The sequence below is a fragment of the Falco naumanni genome, chromosome 4 (assembly GCF_017639655.2).
Source record: "Falco naumanni isolate bFalNau1 chromosome 4, bFalNau1.pat, whole genome shotgun sequence".
Classification (NCBI taxonomy): domain Eukaryota; kingdom Metazoa; phylum Chordata; class Aves; order Falconiformes; family Falconidae; genus Falco; species Falco naumanni.
In genome coordinates, this window is record NC_054057.1 from 82817740 (window position 1) to 82838729 (window position 20990).

General features: G+C 38.7%; 1 protein-coding gene across 2 annotated transcripts in view; it reads right to left on the reverse strand.

Annotated features, from left to right (window-relative positions):
* MAD1L1 (mitotic arrest deficient 1 like 1) overlaps window positions 1–20990 on the reverse strand; it is a 380760-nt gene that overhangs the window by 327621 nt on the left and 32149 nt on the right. For both annotated transcript variants that reach the window (XM_040592111.1, XM_040592112.1), the window contains exon 10: window positions 12288–12374. In XM_040592111.1, the coding sequence (XP_040448045.1) occupies window positions 12288–12374 (87 nt within the window). The remainder of the gene's footprint in view (window positions 1–12287; window positions 12375–20990) is intronic.

The window sequence follows — 20990 nt, forward strand, 5'->3', positions numbered from 1 at the left end:
CAGTTCTTTAAGGACATGAGGAACTTCTTTAAAGTCTGTACAAGTTAACAGAAGATGCTACTCACTTTGTTTTTAAAACACCAAAACCAGTGAAGTCTGAGGCTGTCTGATCAGGACACTGTAACTTGTCAGCCTCAATGACAGCTACGTTATCCATGAGAGATGCAACTAACCTTCTCTCTCTTGTTCAGTTCTCATTCAAGAATTAGACAACAGTCTCCAGAGGATGGGAAAAGCGAAAATACTAAAACTTCACCCAGCCTCACTCCACTATATTCAGTTCAAGACCTTCAGCATTAATTCAGGGAAGAGGTAAAGTGACTACTTCAAGACAAAATTTAAAAATCCACCAAGCCACAAATTTCCCAAAGGAGTCAGAATGAATTTCAAGTCTCCTCTGCCCTTAAGTATTAATGAGTACTTCCTCTGTAAGTTCAAGAATGTCCCCTTGTCGCTGTTTATATACAGAACCCCTACCTTCAAGAAGCAGCCTTGTAAGATGACACAGCCCAGCTGCTTGCTTTCTCAACCAGGCAAAGCTCTACCTCCAGTTCCAGAACAAGCATGGTACGAAGTTCTTTTGAAGGAGGGCTAAAGACACTAGACCCGCATTCTGGGTTTGAGGAAACAACTGGAATACATTTTCCCTTGCCTCTTTGGAGGCATCTGCAATCTATGCAAATGAAAGGTTTCCAAAAGGTCACTGGCAATATAAAAATGTAATTAGCTTAAAAACATCAAGTATTTTTAAACGCCACTTTGTCCCAGGTTATCTTACTGTTGCTTGTTTTTTATAATCACAGTTCCTATTATCAGCATTTTTTCCCCTTTTGGATGTAATTGGGAAAGAAAAAAAATCTGAGAAATACACTGCTAAAAGATACTACGTTACTCTCAAATAGGTGAGTTAAGAGATTTACCACCGATAGCTGTGTGCTATGCTACACATAAGGATACTAGGTGACAGAGCAGCAGGTGCCCTTTTTATTAAATAGGACAGAGTTTTAAATAGAAAGCCAACAAGCAAGCCACATTATGTTGCCCTGTTAAATCCAAACAGTTACTCGAAATCTACAACAGATTTTGCCACAAACACCACTACCCCACTCTGTATCTACAGCTGGCCTTTCCCAGCACCAGCATAGCCCACAGCGCTCACAAGTGCGAGAGGCAGAAATCTCGGGAAACATGCTGTATCCTTGAACATATTTGGACAAACGAAGCAAAACTCATTCAACAGTCATTGTAAAGGCAGGTACAGACTTGCTGCTGCAGCTGAGTGCCCAGAGGAGATAAGTCAAACAGTATGATAAAATGATTTTATTGACAGTATAGAAAATAGTATTTTTGGTTAATGTAAAACTGAAGTTCTAGCCCCTTAATTGCAAGTCTGACATACCAACGCTGAGTCAGTGAAACACAGTATTCACTGGTATACAGCTCCAGCAAAAACACGACACGCACCCTCTAGCTGCTTCCAAGCTCCTCCTATATGGTGAAAGTTCATACTACTAATTGTTTGTCTTAAAGTATCCAGACCCTGGTCATCTATCAAAATGATTTAGGCAGTTTCTCATTCTCACAGATGCTAACAGCCCTTTCATCACTTCTGATACCTCTCCCCATTCCACATATGCCCACTACCTTCTCTTTCAAATTGTCTAACTGATTAATCAAGTTAAACTCAGAGCAATCGTTTTCAACCTACATTTAGCTTGAAGGCTTTTGCTTCTATATCAGATCTGAGCATTGGCTGTGTGCCCAAATGGCTTGCCTCTCTTCTAATCCTATCAGTTGGTCTAATAAAAGGTATTACTTCTCCCTACAAACCTTGCTTTGCTGATTCTTCTGTGAATCACCAGAATACACCCTGACTTCAGCAAGCTCCATTCTTACACCAGTATCAGATTTGTAGAATGAAAACTGAGTTATAATATATGTATTGCCCCAATGAGCAAGTTCACTCAAACTGGGAGTATGACACAGCCAGACAGCCTGTGTTGCAGTTATATCCTTGGTGGCACAGGATTCAGACTGTTTCATCTGGAAGGGATGTAAGTAGCACTGCCCCACACTCCCAGCTACATGAGAAAGAGCTACAAAGCAACTTCAGTCTTGCTCTTCACTTCTTCAGCCTTTATCTACTTCAGCAGATAAAGATCAGTCAACAGAAACAATACATTTGGTTTTCAAGAGTCAATTGTCTTGGTGACAATTTTATCCTCCAATGCAAGGTGCAAGAAGAGGGATTTTTTCATTAGGATAACACATGGATAGGTGTTGCTTTGTCAGTAGAGTCCCATGTAAAAAAAAAAAAAAAAATCCACACCAAAACTCAGTGTTTTCTTAAAGCATACACTCTCTTTTATTAGTTGTAGATATTTTGGACTCAATGTACTGCAATTGCCATAGGCTAGATCTGATAATCCCTTATTTGTACAGCCAGAAAGGGACACATTTTGGTTTATTTCCATAAATATTTCAAAAGCTTTTTCTGGCTGAAAAACAGAAAGCCTTTTCAGTAGTTATTCCACTCATAAGAATTTGATTTTTGTTGCTTGAATAAAGGAAAAGCTAGAGGGTTTTGCTGCAGGTTTTTTTTTTTCTCTCTTTTTTTTTTTTTTACCGATTTCCATCTCTTAACAGTGAGAACATATTTTAAAACTTATGAATATGTGAACGTTGTTTTAAATATTGAAAATATGTAAAAACAGTCCATACATAAAATATGACAGAAACAAAATTACATTTTGCTAGAACACTGTTCCAAACTCTAACATAGAGTACAATGCCTAAGCCTTCTGATCAAGCATCCAGCCCAAAGGGCCCTCTGAATGTCAGATCCTACTACAGTTTTTCTCATATGAGTAAAGTTTAAAAAAGAAAGTCACCAGCAACAAAGTAACTGGCCCAGTTGCCAACCATCCCTCTGAAACCCATCTCCAACTCTACCCCATCTCCTTTCCTCCTAGGGAGTGACACATTCCCACAAAAGGATGACTGCATCCAGAAGCTGTCTGTCAGAATTTCTTCTAAGCAACAGAGCATGGCCACACCACTACTGCCAGAAAACACACCAACTACCATCTTAAAAGAGAGACAGAGCGGAACTGACTATAAATACATTTCTCCTCTGTGATACCCATGCAATAACTAAGCAATCAGTCTGACTCTGAGAATTTAAAAAATAAATAAATAATAATAAGTTTCCTTCAATAAGAACTCTTGTGGACAAGGATGGAGAAAGGAGGAAACACTGTCAAGCATGAACACACTCTCAGAATTTTTCCAAATTTTAATAGAAGACCTTGTATTACCAGCACAATTTCCTAAGAAGGCTGTGCCTTGCTTCCCTGTGCTTGACTCCCCCAAACCAGCTCCTCTTTCCTTAACCAGGTGCCTCAAAAGTGTCTGATGCTTCACCAAAAGCTGTGCCAGAGCTGTAGTAAAAGGCCACATTTGAGCTCTTCACAGGAAGAGTTTCTGAGACAGGCATATTCATATCAAGATGTTCTGCAGCTTTTAGTTTCTTTCCTTTCACTTGTAACATTTTTTAGCTAATTGGCTCCAGAATTTATAATCCTGGTGACAGCACCCTGGCTGTGCAAGACAGAAAAGGTGGAGGAGGAGGGGAGGGAAGACAGAGCAGCTGCCAAGACTGCCGGCACCATCTTCCGTTCTGAGCATGTTACTGCAAAGCACCAGCTAGATGTCAGGATGCTGATCCTCCCCCCCTCGCCCGGAGAGCTCAGGGTATCTTGCGCTTAGAAATATCACAAGATGACTTAGGAGGTTTTATGCAGACTCCAGAAAAAGCAGGAATCCAAATATGAAGTGCAACTAAAACCATCGAATTTGAAAAGGAGAAAATTAAGCAGGAGGGGGGGGGAATGCAATTACAGCAGAAAAAAAAAATTGTTTCACCATTAGCATTGCACAATAAGAAGGTTTGTCAGTCACCGGTTTAGCCTACACATGTTCACATCCGTCAGCATTTCCATGATAAATCCTAATTTTCGCCATTGTTGATCACATTGAACTAAAACTTGGTATGCAAGTTTTTAGCACAGATGCTCAAATAAATTATGCACATTAGTCATTTAACTTTCAGAGCAGCAAAAGAAAGCTGCTTTTGGGGGGGGGGGGTTTGACTGCAATTTATACAAGTTTTTTTTGCCTTACACAGCTAAAAAAAGATAAGGCAGCATACTTTTTATTTTTGATTAAACTTTTCAAGCAGTATGTCTTTTGTATAGATTATAAAACTTTGACATTAGGAAAATATTTATAACTAAAAATGCCCTCTCCCTACCAACAGCTATATACTTACAGTATTTCCTCCATTTACTATATTGCACTATGGTCTATACATTCCCATGTCCATACAAGCAGACACAGAGAATACTGAATTGAAAATACATAATAAAAATACCAATACCAGCAGGCTGAAGTAGTCATGCAGTAGAGTTGATGTGACCCAGATGAGAAATTGTTAAACAAGCGATTAGCTATAGAGCTGAACAAAGTTTACATGCAGATATGATCAACTGATTGAGACATCCTAGCCAAGACAACCTATTTTTTAGACATAACCATAGTCTGTGCAGTGCGTGAACCGACACTACTTCACAGCAGTTAAAAAATCCTACAGAATTCACATTTACCTTGGTAAAATGTCTCAGTGTATTCTGACTGTCCCCACTCCCCTTCAAAGCAGGGGGAAATCATCAATCTGTTTAAAATAAACAATATTAACAGTACCCTAAAGTACTTTAGAAAAATCCAGAGTCTTTGATACCTCTGTTATTACAGCAACTACACTAGGTATTCAGGTAAAAGAGTTTAAAAAGACAGAAAATTCATTCTGCCACCAATCTTCCTCTGGCTTCTCATGACTGCTCGGGAAGGCTCAACGCAGTCCTAGCATTACAAATTAAGAGACAAAATGGTTATACAGAGTCTTGTTTGACTGTTGATGACTTATCATAAAACACTTCAAAGGAAGAGTTCAATAGCCATGGCCGGTACTATAAAATTAAGATACTATATGGGTACAAACGTGTAGCACGTGCTTTTGGGGGAGAGGGAACAAAAAAAATCTGAACAGGTACAGAGAGATAAGATACGAATTAATATATTTTATCTGCCTTAAAAATTATTAGGTGTAGACTAGACAGGATATATGGAGTAGAGATGTTTCTTTTCTTTCACATGGTCTTCTGGATCTGCATGTGAGAATATGAGAACCCCAGGTCTCTGTATGAAGTGACTCAGCAGAACCCAAGCAAACACAGAGCTTCTCTAGAAACTAAGCCTAGACTTCTCAGCCCACATTCTTCTACCTTACCCATGGGACCATCCTTATGACTTCAAGACTGATTCTAAAGGGGTTTTTTATTACCAAACTGAAGGGCCCTCCCTCTTTTCCAACTTGTATAAAATTTTTCAAGGCTTACTGTCACATTGCAAAGACAATAAAAGACAAATCCCTAAGCACTAGAAATCTTACAGCACTGCAGTCCCACAGCTCTACATGAAGATAGGCAACAGGCTGAATTCATGATTTTACATAATAATACTGGTTTCAAAGTCGAATATTTTTGTACTGCTGCCTACTGCACAGCTGAGATTATAATTCCTCCCTTTGTATTCATATCACAAATACAACATGGACGTGGGGCACACTTCCTTTGGCCCATCAGCTTCATGTAAATCATTACTTTGATCTAGCATCTATCCACTAAAAAGGAAAGAACAAGATTACTGAAAACAGATAATAAATTCCAACTTCAAATTACTTTAATAATTCTAAATACTTACTCTAGTTTCCGAGAACTCTAGACAAGTATTAACATACATCTATTTCATCTACGATTTTTAGGAATTTTAGTCTCACAGAAGTGAAAGATTTATAGCACAGATGTGAGTCATGCATAAAAGAAATGCTAGGCAGACTTCTCCTTCCATAACTTTTACAGTGCAACACAGTGTCTGCTGTACAACACACCATCAAGAACAGTCTATGCTTCCTATCAAATGAACTGATTATTTTTACACATTTTTTTAGTGAACAGTACACACTGCTACCTGGACACCCAAGGGAATGCTGAATTAGCAACTCAGAGGAGGACTACTAAATGAAAGCTATTGTTCATTCTAGTAATAAAAAGTGCACAAACATCAGGGATGCTAGTAGGAACACCAAGAATCAATCACAATCCTGGAACAAGAAAAAAAATATTAAGAACTGAGGTAAAGAGCTTTTTTAATCATTAGAAGTAATCAGAGCACTGAACAGAGGCATTTCACAGATCATCCTTGAACATTCTCCAAGAAGCATAGTCAAACCCAAGGTAAGAAACCAAATACCAATATTTTCATGGTTTTGTGCTATACAGTTTATACAGAGCTCCAGACTGAAAAATAGGTACAATTACAGCTATGTCTGTCCCCTGTAGGCTTTTCTTTAGGCTTTATATGCATTTTTCCTTTTAAACAGAAAGAGACTAGTTCTATAAGCTCCAGAATCATCGTTGCTGGTTCTCCTATAGATTTCTGTCTCCAGAGTTGATACGGACTCATGCAGACTTCCATTTCTTATACTACCAGTATAAAAACGATACCAACAACATTACCACAGTACTACCAAATGCCACCAAAGCCTTTGCAAAGCATGGTATAGCAGAAATTATGGATTGTGATATTACTGTATCAGAATAGTCCTCACTCACTGCCAGTCTCAAGGGTAAGGAGGCACAATCTCCCATAGGAGCCTCACTGTCAATGGGGTGTGACATCTGCTTGCACCAACAGCATGTCTGGCCTGGAAATGGAGACCTGTTTTACTTAAACCTGCTGGAACTCATTATTTTTGAGACCTCTACTATCTGCCATACTTGACAGACTGTAACTAGCAAGTTTGGAAGTGTAGGATAGGCACAATCTCATCTACACACACAAACAAAGCACAGTAATAAGCCTCACTTCCTCAGGAAAACAGACTAAAACCAGCACAACCATGAAAAGCAAAGGTCTGGGCAAAATCCCATGTTTTTAGAATGGGACGCATAAGTCAATGTCTTGGCTAAATTATTTCTTGCCTTCCTATTTTCTGCTAGGCCCGAACTATGTGATAGAAAAAAATTAGAAAAGCTTTGAATCTACCCAATTAGAGTCACGAATAACCAGATGCTGCCCTGGAAGCTTACTATTTGATTATGTTTATTTGGAGAGAGTAGATTGGTCACTTAATGGGACACTATCAGCTACCTTCTAGTATAAAAATGCATGAAAGATCCATTTTGGAGAAAAGAAAAAGCTGTACCTACTAGTCATTTCTTCATAATATTACTCTATAAATGAATGCAGAACCTGCCAGAAGTTAATATTGCCCTGAAGCACTGTGAATAAACATTTGCCTGGTACTAGGTACACACACACCTCCACATATAAATCAAGGTGCAATGTGCCATATAGATGAACAGGAAGAAAAAAAATCCCTACCTTGTCCTATATTAGGCATTAAGTGCTTCTTTTGATCACAAAATAACTCATAAAGCCTATTAAAAAGCTAGCACTTCTCTGTCAGATAAAAGACATTTCACTGTAATTAAACTTCTGCCCAACTTTATAGAAGATTAGGGGAAAAGTCTGACAGTGTCTATTTATATTTGTGACTGACACTCCTTGGGACAGCCAAGGAAAACAGAAGACAAGCAATAGATTTACAACACTTCTGAGCTAACAGCACTTATGGAGATGGACAGTTATAAGCACATCATCACTCATTCACTGAGGTTTTTTTATTTCAAACAAATCCCTGCTGCCCAACCCAAAAGCATTTTTTGTTCAGTTTTCAATCTACATTCCTTTCCACGGTTTAGTTTTTTTATTTCATTTTTAAGCAACAACACACACAGCAGGTTGTTTGGATAAATCAGCTTTACATGATTTAATATGAATAAAGGTGGTAAACAACCATGTCTCTTAACAGAGCTCTGTGAGCACTTAGAGAAAGAAAATATTTTTTCAACTACATCCTATGTATCCCTTTTCACATACGAAACTGTCAGAACATGTGGCTGAGTTTCTGACACTAGGTGATGGGAATAAGCCAGCGGCTCCAGGATCCCAACAACAGAACCAAAAAATTTACTGCTTTTCCATTTTTATTTGTATCCTTCATCCTGCTCAGTACTAACTTCACCTATGTGTTTCCTTGTATTTGACTTTCCACAAGATAACTCAATGGCCCAAAGTCAGTGTTACACAACAAGAGCAAAAGTACAAGAGAAATTATCACTTTGGGAGGAAATGCAAGTAACCAAGAAAAGTGCATCTTCATAGCCTGTCCTTCAGAACTGAAGCAAAGATCAAACTGTAAGCAGCATCATTCCTTTGTGCTTGACAACAATGACGAGATGGGAAGTTCTCTCCTAAATTTGAAATTCTAGAATGCTTTGCCAGGATTGTTTTAGGTAATCTCTCCAGAGACTCCAACTAGGCAGATAAGATGCTGGAAAAATAAATATGCCGCTTTTCTCACTTAAAAAAAATAGTGTAACTACTACATCACTTTTCCATAAGACAAAAGCTTATAAACTGCTTGGCCAACTTTCCATATTACAAGCTACAACTATAAACTCTTCCTCGAAAAGTACATTTCAATGTACAATGCCTATAGCATTCACATTCTGGGCAGAAAAAAATGTGCTTAAACTAACAATGCACAGTTAAACCAACCCACTAATTAAACACCTTTCTTTCCATTGCCTTTTCCTACAGCAAAGCAGGTGCACTTCATGCTCTCAAAGTAGCCCTAAGCAATCTTCTTTTGAGCTTATAAACATCTGGATTGTTATCTATCTTTTGCAGTTACAAAGCTCCACAATACTTCTTGCTGTTACTGCTGAAAGTGTAATTTACTCTATTTACACAACTTCTAGCAACACACTCCAAAACAGCAGTGAGATTGCATCGCGCACTATTAATGCCACTTCCAGCTACATTACTCAGTGATCCTGAATCTGTGAAGAGGAGCTGCTGTGTATGTGTCCAGCACAAGACTGACCCTCCCCACCTTCTCCATGCAGCACCACAGGAAGGTTTATCATCCCTAGCAAAAACAGTAAGCTCCAAGGGAGCCTACACAACTCAAACATGTAAACAATCACTGTTAAAAGAAATTGATTTAAACCTACTGTTCAGAAAATTCAGTCCTGTGGTTCTGTGTCTAAAAGCATCCAATCCAAACGATACAGTAAATATCATCTGCATCATCATTTGATCTATGGGATGCCTTGAGACACTGGCAATTGCACAGATTACACAAAACACAGATTGCGCTTCAGATCCCCAAGCTAGCAGCAGGGGGAATATCAATGCGAAGGCTCATTTGTAATGATGTAGCCTTTTTGTGGTGTGATGACCTCTATTGCCTGTTTAATAACAGAAACACTGGTTCTAAAAAAACCCCTAGAGTAATAAATGGAAAGCAGTTCAAGAATGGAAGAATGAGGCAAAATGAATTGTCTGTTTAGTGAACCCACATGCCATTTGGAAAATATTGTTACCAGTGTGTTTGTACACCATACCTCTCTCTCCATTCTAGATCAACTAAAGGACACTGGGAAGCAGTTGAGCTAGATCTGCCTCCAGTTTTACAGAAATGGATGGGACTTTACATAGCAAATTGTTCCCCTATGATACCTTTTCCATGCCTGGTTTGTTTTCTGAAGTCAAGACCTGCTCACATTCTGCTAAATTAGCAATTAACTTCTGCTTCACCACCAAGCATCTCCTCTTATCAAAAAGAAACTGGGGACTATTTGCCAGGCTGTGAGACAAACAGTAGAGAGCAAGCGTCTATCACAGTCCCTAAACAATGTGCAAAAGGTATCATCACTGGGAATAAAAAACAAGATGACTGCAGTGTAAAGACTGAAAGAAAGAATAATCAGCTTGCAAAAAAACCCTTCCAGGCACTCTTCTGCCTGTGTTTAAAAGCTCAGTGACAACCAAACATACACTCACTGTACAAAGACTCCATGTCAGCCATTTAGGGAAAAGGGTCATATCACCATCTTTAACACCACACCCAAACCTCTTCAACTAAATTGAATTTTGTGCTCTAGCAACAGGTAAGCCAGGACTATCTGTGATTCCCCACTTCATTGCACTAAAATTAAATTCAGAAGCCAACTTCTGATGATGTTTTCTTCAGCATCTACCAAACCATTAATTTTAATGGAGAAAAGTCAATCAAAGCTTCTTAAGGTAGGCAAAAATTCTTTTGTCTTTGTACTGCGCATTGCTGTACGCACACACAACCATCACCTTTATAAATCAAATATAGCACTATCAGTACTGAAGACAACACATTTCAACTAAGGGCAGAAGAACTTCAGCCGAAAAAGAACCAACAGAAAGCTGAATAAGTGCTGGGCTCCATCATTCACTAGAGGGAGTCATGATCACATATTAAGCTACTGTAATACACAGACCAGTCTGAACATAATTAGGAAACAAATAAAAGAGAAGACCATCAGCTAAATCTGGATGGCATTCAGGGAAAAGAGAAAATTAGATTTGCTTCCTTAACAAGGTTTTATTTCCAAAGACTCAAGACCTTCTCCTGGGAACCTTCAAATCATCAGTAATGAAAGGTTTTCGAAAATGTATCTTATTGCCTACATTTTAAGACAGAATAAGGTATGTGACAGAAGAAAGCTGAAATGATCAGTTTCAGAAATGACACACAGCATTGCATCAAGAAAACGTTAGAATTTTAATTTAAGCAGCTTTACAGCCCATTTAACTTGAAATCAAAAAGTAATCTTAATCATGTTTTTATTTTTAAACTAAATTGGCGCAATTACATCCAGCATGAACAGGCACTACCAAAAAGCTGCTTTTTCAACACATGATTCCCCTTGGCCATTAATAAATTCAGAAAAAGCATTTCTCTGACAGGCTGTGAGGAACAGCCTTAAAAAAAAAAAAAAAGACAAAACAAACAAAAAAAAAATCAGTAAGTCAAACATTACCATGATCCTTTTATTTGATCATTTGATCAATTCTGGGTTTGAGGGTTTGCTTGGTTTATTTTTAATCCATGAAATGTCTTTTTTTATATTGCTGAGGTTTTTTTCCCTCCCTTAAAACTTCTTAGCAAAAACCACAAAACAATTTGACCAGCAGCACTCACGGGAATTTACACTTGGCTAACAATTTTACAACTGACTAAACAGTTTCATTAATAGTAGCAGCACATGCAAAGCTTTTAACACTCAGCTTGAATCCTGCCCATTATTAGTAAGGCGGAGCCCACAACACGATCATCTCTTGAACCAAAATCTACCGCATACCTCGGGAGACATATCAGTAAATGCAGCCCAATAATAATGCTTGTCCAGTGCTCAATTACACAGTATTTGACTGCTTTACATTCAACATGTTTACACCAAAGGTTGAAATCCTCCACACTTCTGTTGCTTAGACAATTCATCTAACACCTTGGGAATGCAAACAGTCCAAAAGCCTTTTTGAAAGACTTGAGGTACCGTTTTTAACAAGTACAGACAATAAGTTCCTAAAGGGAGGAAATAAAACAGTGTGGGAAGTAAGAATATGTGCACTGAGGACGAGAAGCACTTTCTGGCATGCCGTGGCACTGTGCTAAGAAAGGCTGTGTGTAACCAATGCACTCTGGAAAGTTAAGCTCTGGCAGACAAACTGATTTCCCCTATTAGGTATTCACTGCCATACCAGGCCAAAGGCTTAAACACCCTCTAGTTTTAAACACAGATCTCACTCTATAAACAGACTGCTCCTCCCAAAGTCTAGCAGTAATTTGCCACCAAAACTGCAAACACACTTTTCCATCACCATCCATACAATCTGGTCCTTTAAGCAGTAAAATCACAGCCCTCAGGGCTCTTATGCAAGCACCCAGATGCCTACTTTGCACATTCTGCTGTGACATTCCCTTTCCAGATGAAATGGTCTAGGAAAGCAGCTCACTTCCCCTTACAAACACTTTAGCTCCTAAAATAAAGCTGGATAAATTTCACTGCACCTGCCCATGGTTGTTGTTTTTCCTGCAAGGATTTAAGCAAGTAAAATGGTCATCTTCAACATGGGAAAGAACAGAAGATAACATAGAAGTCTCCATGGAACAGCAACGAAATCTAAAGAGCCGTTCTCTCAGTTTGCAGTGTTTGTTTTCTTTCTACATGCTTTAATATAGCAGTTCCTTGCTACCAGCATCCACTATTGGTATCACTCACCTGTTCATGATGGTAGAATTCTGCTCCTTCAGCACAAGCTCCCTTTGCTGCAGGGCCACAATTTGCCTTGAGAGATCATCAGGTGTCCTACACAATTAAAACAAAACAGAAACTTTTAACAAATTATTGGTTGAAATACTATGTTCCATACAGAGCCATAACAAAAAGGTCTCACCAAAAGCAGACAAGGCAATATCACAAGGCCAAAGTTGCTGCAGTCCCTTAGAAAAACACAAGGTTGCATCCCATCCAGCTTACATAAAAGGCTGTTTTATTAAATGCTGTAATCATCATCCATGTCGCAGCATCTCACCATTGTTCACTTCAACCCATAAATCAACTCTAAAGCTGTAGAGTCAGCAACACCAAATTTATCAAAGCAAGCACCCTGTATAAACATTCGTACCAGATGAACAGACAACTTATCACTTCAACACATACAACTTTTTGTTTAACATACATAGGAATAGGTGTTCACAACCCATCCCCCCCTATCCTAGTGCTCAGCACAAATACACACGCATGAGCACACCCAGCATTACTCTAATCATTGCTCAACTACAGAGTCTCAGTGGAGCATGATCACGGGAGTATTAGCAAGAGGGTAAGAAAAGGAGGAAGTAAATTTACATAGACTGTACATTTCAGCAACTCTGGCTACCACTGAATACCCTTTAACAGTGTAGAGGTTCAGCTACACCATAGGTGTCTCAAAGCAGCGTTCCCACACAATTATCAGTGTGCTGACTTCAGAGTCCTTCATACAAGCGCTGACTCCAGAGTCATGGGGGAAAGAAAAAGAAAAAAAAATGATCCATCAGCTTTAGATTACACTTCAGATAACATTCTGATAACCTTTTCTTGTCGAAGAGATCAAATATTTCTACAAATCCACTAGCAACAGCTTTTCAGTTGTTGGGATAGGTTTATTTTTCCATCAAATCCAATGATGAATTCTTAAAACTAGTGGAACAGGATCAAGATAACTCTAGTCTAACAGTCCCAGAAACCACTATCCCACATCAACAGTCTCTGCAGGAGATAACTGTTCTTTTCAGAGACCTCTCCTTAAATTGTGAGTGTAAGAGATTCAACTCTAAATGAAAGCAGCTTATAAAAAATGTTTCTCTTGAGCCACCAGAAAGGGTTTCCCATCCCAAAAGAGGAGCATCTGTATCACACTTCTCAAAGGAAAGAAAGCTGGAAAAGGCTTCACAGTATATGCTGGGTACATCCTTTTGCTGCAGGAAGATGCATCACCCCCAAAGGGGAAAGAGTGACCCAAACCTTGAAAGGGTTTTTCCATAGGGAGTGAGTGGTAAGCTAGTTTTACAGAAATAAAATCTGTGGAAACACATTCTGCCATGTCCCCCAATATGCAAGTCAAGGCTTCACTGTTGCTGGCAGATGAAATTAAGCCTCGTCAGATTTTACGTTATTCAAACACAGCCCTGGAATGAGGTTCCAGCCACTCCAAAAACTGGTTAAGTAGAAGACGTGCCTCTAGCTTGACCACTGGGATTCTGAAAGAATCTAGGACTAAAGAAGTAATTTCTCTGATGATACCACTTTTTAGCCAGTTATTCACCTACAGAAAAGGCATTACTTTTTTCTTTAATCACCTGCCACTTCCAGTCAAGTGAAAAATCAGTTAAAACTCTGAGCTGATACAGATAGTCAGGATTCAGTCCTGGCAATCCCAATTCAAAGGTTCCTGCTTTTTGCTTCCAGAATTGCACACTTGTAGCCCTCTTCAGCAGAAAATTTTGAAGCCTCTAATACTACTTGTGTTACGTGCAAGTCCTAACAGCTAATGCATAATAATGCAGATGAACATGGTCTCCTCTCAGACAATGCAGATATATATTGCAGCAAAGAAATTGTTAGAACAGGATGAAACACTGTCCTTCAAAGGCATCACACTCAGTGGTCAAGGAAACTACAAGAAGAAACCAAGACACCAGCCTGGAGATGGCTTGACTAAAACATCTAGAATTCAAATTCTGGTAGCAGAGACAAGTCAATTTTAAGCCAACAAGCACCTGGGTTTTAAAACATGTTGCACCACTAGATAAATATTGCAAAGTCCTATAGCTGAGCCTGAGGGGATTCTTAATGTAAGCAGTTCCTCATCTCTTTACAGAGAGCTACCCAATGGCTGGGCATTAGAACAAACGCTGCAGAACTAATTCAACCCAGTCTGATGCAAGCCACATTTCCACATAACCCAAGAGCATGAGTAAAACAACACTGGTTTCTTGGAATCTCAGCTCTGAAGAGCTGAAATCTAACACTGCTCTAATTTTGTTTTCCAAGCTAGAAGACTTAGGTTCTTTCTAAGAACTAAATGAAGAACTAAATGATAACATGTGCCAGAAAGTGGAAGACCACTGGTTTCACATGCTCCACAATGTCTGTGGAGGGGGGGTAGGGGGTTGGGGAGTAACAAAAATCCTACAGGAGAAGTCTACAAAGCTACAATATAGTTTCAACAGAAGGAAGGAAGAAGCTTCTGAAGGAAGCAGACCCTCTGACTCAGATAGCTTTTTTTCCCATTAATTAAGGAAGTAGATGCTGTTCTCTTTCTGCAGTAGTTTCTAACTAAAAGAAATAGCTAGAGTTAAGGTAAGGAAAAGGCAACTTTTTATTAGCACTGATGAGAACAAAAGAAAAAAGAAAAAAATAGTAGTCTCGTGACTACTAGGGTCACGAGAAGCTAAAAAACAGAAAACAGCAGAAATGGACTGGGTATGCTTAATCTGTTTGGCAAAAAGAAGCTGTAAGCAGACACACCAACTTCAACATGGACAATCTTTGTAAAATCTAATGCCAAGTCAACAAGGCTCTGAGAACCGCAGTTCTAAGCCTCTCATAATTCAACCAAATATAGCAGATTTATCACAAGGATACTAAATATCAGTCATCTCTCTGGCCATGTTCAGTGCCAGCCCCCAACTCTAGTATTTGGTTCCTACTCCCTGCACCAATGAAATAATTGCACAATTTTTTTTAATGCGCAAAAAAATATCTTTGCCTTGATTTTTTTTCCTCATTTTCTCAGAAGTTCATACCATATTGTATTAGGACTGAGATCGAGAACGGAAAATAATCCAATAGTAAAATGAGACAGGACTATAAAAGCCACAGATTTATACTAATGACAGCTACTGACAGATTTCCAATAAAAAGCAATCATCCTCATCTGTTCAGCAATTCAAATCAACAATCAGCTTCCAATCTCAGTTTCAGCAATTGGCAGCTTTAGGTTTATATTTAGTTCTGGAAGATGTTTTATTGGCATTAGATACTTCCCCCCTCCCCCCTGCCCCAAGTGGAGCAGCATAGATATATAACAGAAAATAAAGGTAACAAGTATTAACCCCCTCTAAGAAGAGTTCACTTTCTGGAAAACTAATTCATGTCAGGTGTTCAGAGACACAGACACCCTGTGCATGCACTGTACTGTCAAATACCTTTACTGAGAGGTTTCAAAGCCTGTTTCTGAGGTCTACATCCTATCCTGATCACAGACGATTTGGCAAAAGCCAAATTTACACAGTTCCAAGTAGAGGAATGACACTGCATGCACAATGAAACTAAATCAGACTAGCTTTCAGTTTGAGGAGAATTGGTCAACTCCCCAAAGCACTGCAAATACCAACCAGCCCTCACTGCTGTAAACAGCTCTCTCATTTCACAAGTTTCTGAAAACAATGCCGCATGAAAAGAGAAGTCTGTCAGCCCCCAACACACACTTAACAAGTTCTGGCCTTGACAGCCTCTGTCTGATGGACTAGCTGTATATCTGTGCATAATTTTTGCTAAACCCTATCCATTCCCTATGGAACAGCTGATATCAAAACCAGTATTAAAAAGCGAAGAAGTCTGCTTTATAGAATATGTGTATGACAATTCAGCTTATCAACACTATTTAAATCACCACAGCTACTTTAGGGAAGTTTGAAACTTTCTCCTCCTCACGTAAAAATGCCCAGAACTCCCTTTCTGAAAAGCTGCTGCTTTGTGCACTAGCGCTGTTGGCCCTGCAAACAAGCAGACATCTTCCTGCCTCAGGTAGCAATGGAGCCCAATGGAGCCTATGGAACTACCAAGAAAACCCTACACCTAGTTTGCGTCAGCTGTGCAAAACCCTGTAGGTGAAACACACACATTTAACGGTATGATTCAAGAGCAGCACGTTATTAAAACTGAATTGTATGCTATCCAATTATAAAGACAACGTGAAGAAAAAACGACAAAGCGGTTTCCAAAATGCAGGTGCAGATTAAACCACTGACTTCAGTTCCTTTCTCCTGGGTAAGGCACAAGTGGCCAAAAGCTAGAATATTCTTCCTCTGTCCCACCATCCCATCCCAAGAACACATTTCATTCTTCAACACTTAAGCAAAAAAAAAAATCAAAAAAACACAAACAAATGCAAGAATTCAAGCCTAAATTTGAAACAAGATTATTTCTCCCCCCCCCAAATGGGCAAATTAGTCCAGCATAGTTTAACAGCAGAGTAAGGAAGGAGAGGGACAAAAGTGCTGTTAACCAAACCTCTTTGACTTCCTTTGAAGTGCAGATAATTTGAAAAGGAGCAGTTTAAGAATGATAAAAACTTAAAATTGTTCAAATGAAGTGAAAAATTAATGTAATAGGATGCCCATCCAAGTCACTCAATGATTTCCAAGCACCCACTGGCACACTCCTTTAACTTTTAACCAGGAAAACGGCTTATGCAATTTTTTTAATGCCTTTTTTTGTTTGTTTTTTAAATGCATACAATTATGCTGACATTTCATAGGCATTTGCTAGAAAGCTCTGTTGAACTGTCCTGGTTAAGGATCTATTACCACTTCAGTATAAACTATGACAATTTCACACTGAGAATTAGCTGTTGAAGTAACGTTAAACCAAGACTCAGTAAGCAAATGAAGATGTTAAAGTAAAAACTGGAATATTTTTTAATTTATAACTTACTAAAACATCAACTTCTAATTGCTTCTATAAAATGTTTTAAAATTCACAGCAAAGAAAGAGGTTTGATTGTAGCTAGATATCCGGCATTACATTTTAACCATGAAAGTGCAAGGCAAATGTAAAACTAAATAGAAAAACAGGCACAGCTCTGTTTGGAGGACTAAGTTCTTCACTGCTTTTTTTTTTTTTTTTTTTTAAAAAAATACATTTGCTTGAAACTACCAAACTAATAACACACTTACAATATTACACCCCTCAACTAGTTATTTTTGGAAGTCTGTTGAATTAACATTTCTCTCTATAGGTTTACCTCTGTGAATATATGATGACACAGATTTGGTTATCTCAACTAAATCACATTAAAACGGAACATTCCCAGATTTCTGGCACAGCATTTTAGGTGGATCCATAAACTGGTTTACACTTAAGCATAATCACCTGACAAAGACCAGAGACAAAAGTCTTTAGTAAAGTGTCTGTTAGGAGAATTGGGCACAGAAAGGGAGGGCACATCTGCTTCTTTCTCTTCAATCAAAAAAAATTTTGCAGTGCTTTTTTGATTTTGTTTTGGGGTTTTGGGGGTTTTCTTTGGTGTCTGGGCGGGGGGGGTGGCGGGTGTTTGTTTGTGGGTTTTTTTTTTAAAGGCAGTCTCCTGAAAGTGTAAAATCTGGATTTTGTTCCTTATCTATTTTCATATTACATATAAGAAACGAAACTAGATTTTTAAATTCTCCTCTCCCCAAGTAGGGCCTTTTCTACTTTTAAAGAAGAATTTAATCTTCTTCCTAGGCAGGAAAACAGCAGCATCTGAAGAACAAACAGAACGATAACATGACAACAACAGAAGATTTCTGGAAAGGCATTTTAGTTGTTTTAAATATTTCTGTGTGATTAGACAGGCTGTGGACTGTCTGTAATACTCTCTTCCTGTATGCTTGAAGTGAGTCTCCCAAACATCCTTTTTATATGTTTGAGCTCTACAACTGCTTTAACTCCTCTATCTCTGGTTTACAGGCCTCCCGCTTATTTCTTAAACTTCACCAGCAAGTCCAAAAGCAGCTCAATTCCTCTGATGACCTGCGCTTCAAGAAAGTACAGCAAATAACAATAACCACAGCAGCACATACAGACTTCCCCAGACACAGCAACACAGAGACCTCAAGTTTAACTTGGTCATAGTAACTCAAAGTTTGTATCAGAAAACTGCAACTTGAGCTCAACAACCCTTTCCCCTCGAAATAGGCACCACCTCCCTGGGAGGATACCTTAGCTCCCCTTCACCAGACTAGAGGAAAACATTGCCACTAAAATCTGGTGTCCAGGCCTGGAAGTTCTCAGAGTTAAGTTTCACAACAGTACTCTTACAAAAACGCCCCTTCAAGCTCTGGTCCAGGTAGTTACATCTACTTGTTAATGTCTTCCATGTCTACCTCCTCCCTTTCTATTGCTAACTACATTAACTAAACCATATGTTAAGGAATCTGCTACACATTGTTCACAAAAATAAATTCTCAAAATTTCCTAGGCAATTAGGACACATTTAGTATTTTGTAACGCTTTTATTAAAATGTTTTGAAGAGCAATCACTTACCTTTATTCATTCAAATGAAGGTGCTCAGAGCTGTCAAAAAAGCAAAACTAAGGTATACCTTAGACTGTTTCTCCAATAAATTGCATGCTTAATATTTTACATACAAAGTGAATGGAGGAAATATGAAGTGTAAACTGAAAGCAATAAGCAAACTCAGCTTCTGAGGTTCCTTTCATTTAGGAAAGAGACCTTATATTTCTGTTTAAATAGAATCAACAAATCCAATTGCTCTTTACCAAAGCAAATGTCCTCATTAACCACTCTAAGCAGAAGAACAACTTATTCGTAAGAAAGCATTTTAAGTATCTATAAGTGTGTTAACAATTCTAAAGGCAACTGATATGACTCCTTTGAAGCAACTGCAAAATTAGCAATTACTCCAATCCAGCCATAATTTGAAGAGGGGAGGGGGGGGTGGGGGAAGGAAGAAAACCATCTTAGATTCCAATCAATTGAATTTTTGGGGGTTTAATGAAAAGTTTTTTCCTTTCAAAATTATCAATATTGCATCATAAGTAATCTTCCAAGTTTCATTTCTACTTTAAAGATACATTTAAGAGCCCAACAAGATTAACTTTATCTTACTTTTGAAAAAAAAAAAAGAAACATTTGGCAGGCATTTCAACATCCCAAATTTCCTTCTCATCCCTATCACTGCTCTAACAGCAAGCACAGAACAAACCACTGAAACCTTGTAAGCACACACACTGCATAGTTGAACGTAACCTTACAAGTGAAAAGCTTTAATAGATCTCAAGGAGAAGGAATGTACACATAGCGAAGCTGCTGATTTGGAAGGTAAGATAAAAATAGCTTTTTTTTTTTTTTTTTTTTTTTTTAATCTTCACCCAGAAGTCAGGTCATTGCATACTGGCTCACATGATATGCAATTTAGAGCTTTTGAGAGGTCATGGTGAAACAAAAGCAATTTTCTATAGTTTGACTGAAAAAGTGCTAGAGCACACAGCTCAGCTTTTTACACAGCAAGCCCAGAGAGTGTTGCCTTTCCAAAAGGGGTCCAGCTCACACAAATCATCATTGTAGATTTCCAGGCTACTCTTCTCCAGGTGCAATTCAGTGAGAACAGCAGAGCAAATCTAATTGCCTCTGCCACTGCAGTGGCAGTCACCAGCTTTGCTTCGTTCATTTTCTGCCACTGTAGGTCTGAATCAGCTTGCTGAAATTCCCCCTTTCAACAAGAAGCTGTTAGCTGGCTCGGCTGTCTTCTCATCAAAACATATCCTCGAGCTCTCATTGATCTTACAGTGCTACACTTTATGAGGGGGGCTCAAGGGCAAGACACGTGAACTGTCAGGCTGGCTCTCAAAACTGGCAAGAAGTCAGGCTACCTATGTTGCAAGAGATCCACCATCATGCCATCATTTTGGGTTTTGGGATGGATGAGTAATTGTACGCTCTCTCTCACAGATTTTAGTAACTGTCAAGACCAGACTTCATTAAGAGTCAAAACTAACCTACACTTTTAACAGAAAAAGATGTACTACCACAAAGAAAGTACATAAGTAGCAAGGGAAACAGTTAACTAGAAAAACAGAATACACTGTCTTGAGCCCTTACTAATGACAAGTATATCCCCACACAAGTTCAATTTGTATTGCTGCTAACCCACAGGGATGTCCTTTAATTGCTCTGCTGTTTCACATTACAGCACAAGGCAGACCAGAGCAAAACATGCTTGGCTCTCCACTCTACTCAGCTGCCAGCCACTCTTCAGGCTTTTTGGCACAAAAGATAATGGTTTGTAGCGTAAGTAAGGAATAATAATAATAAAAAAGTACCAACTCTAAAAACTTACTTATGCTTGACATTTTCAAAACAATCAAAGCTTGCTTTGCCATGCCCTGTTCTTGACTCTGACTCTCTCCTTCAACAAAACAAAAAAAAAAAACCTAATCTTCTTGGTATTATGACACAGATTAAATCAATTTCTTCTTGCAGTATGCATTGCTATGTCTCATCTCACAAGAGCGGGGTGGAGGGAGTGGCAGCCCACGTATTTCAATCATACTATAACACAAAAGAACTTTAATTTGGCTTAAACTCAGTTGCATAAAATGAAACAGTTTATAAAGGCAACAATAAGCCATTTACAACAACTCAAGAAACAT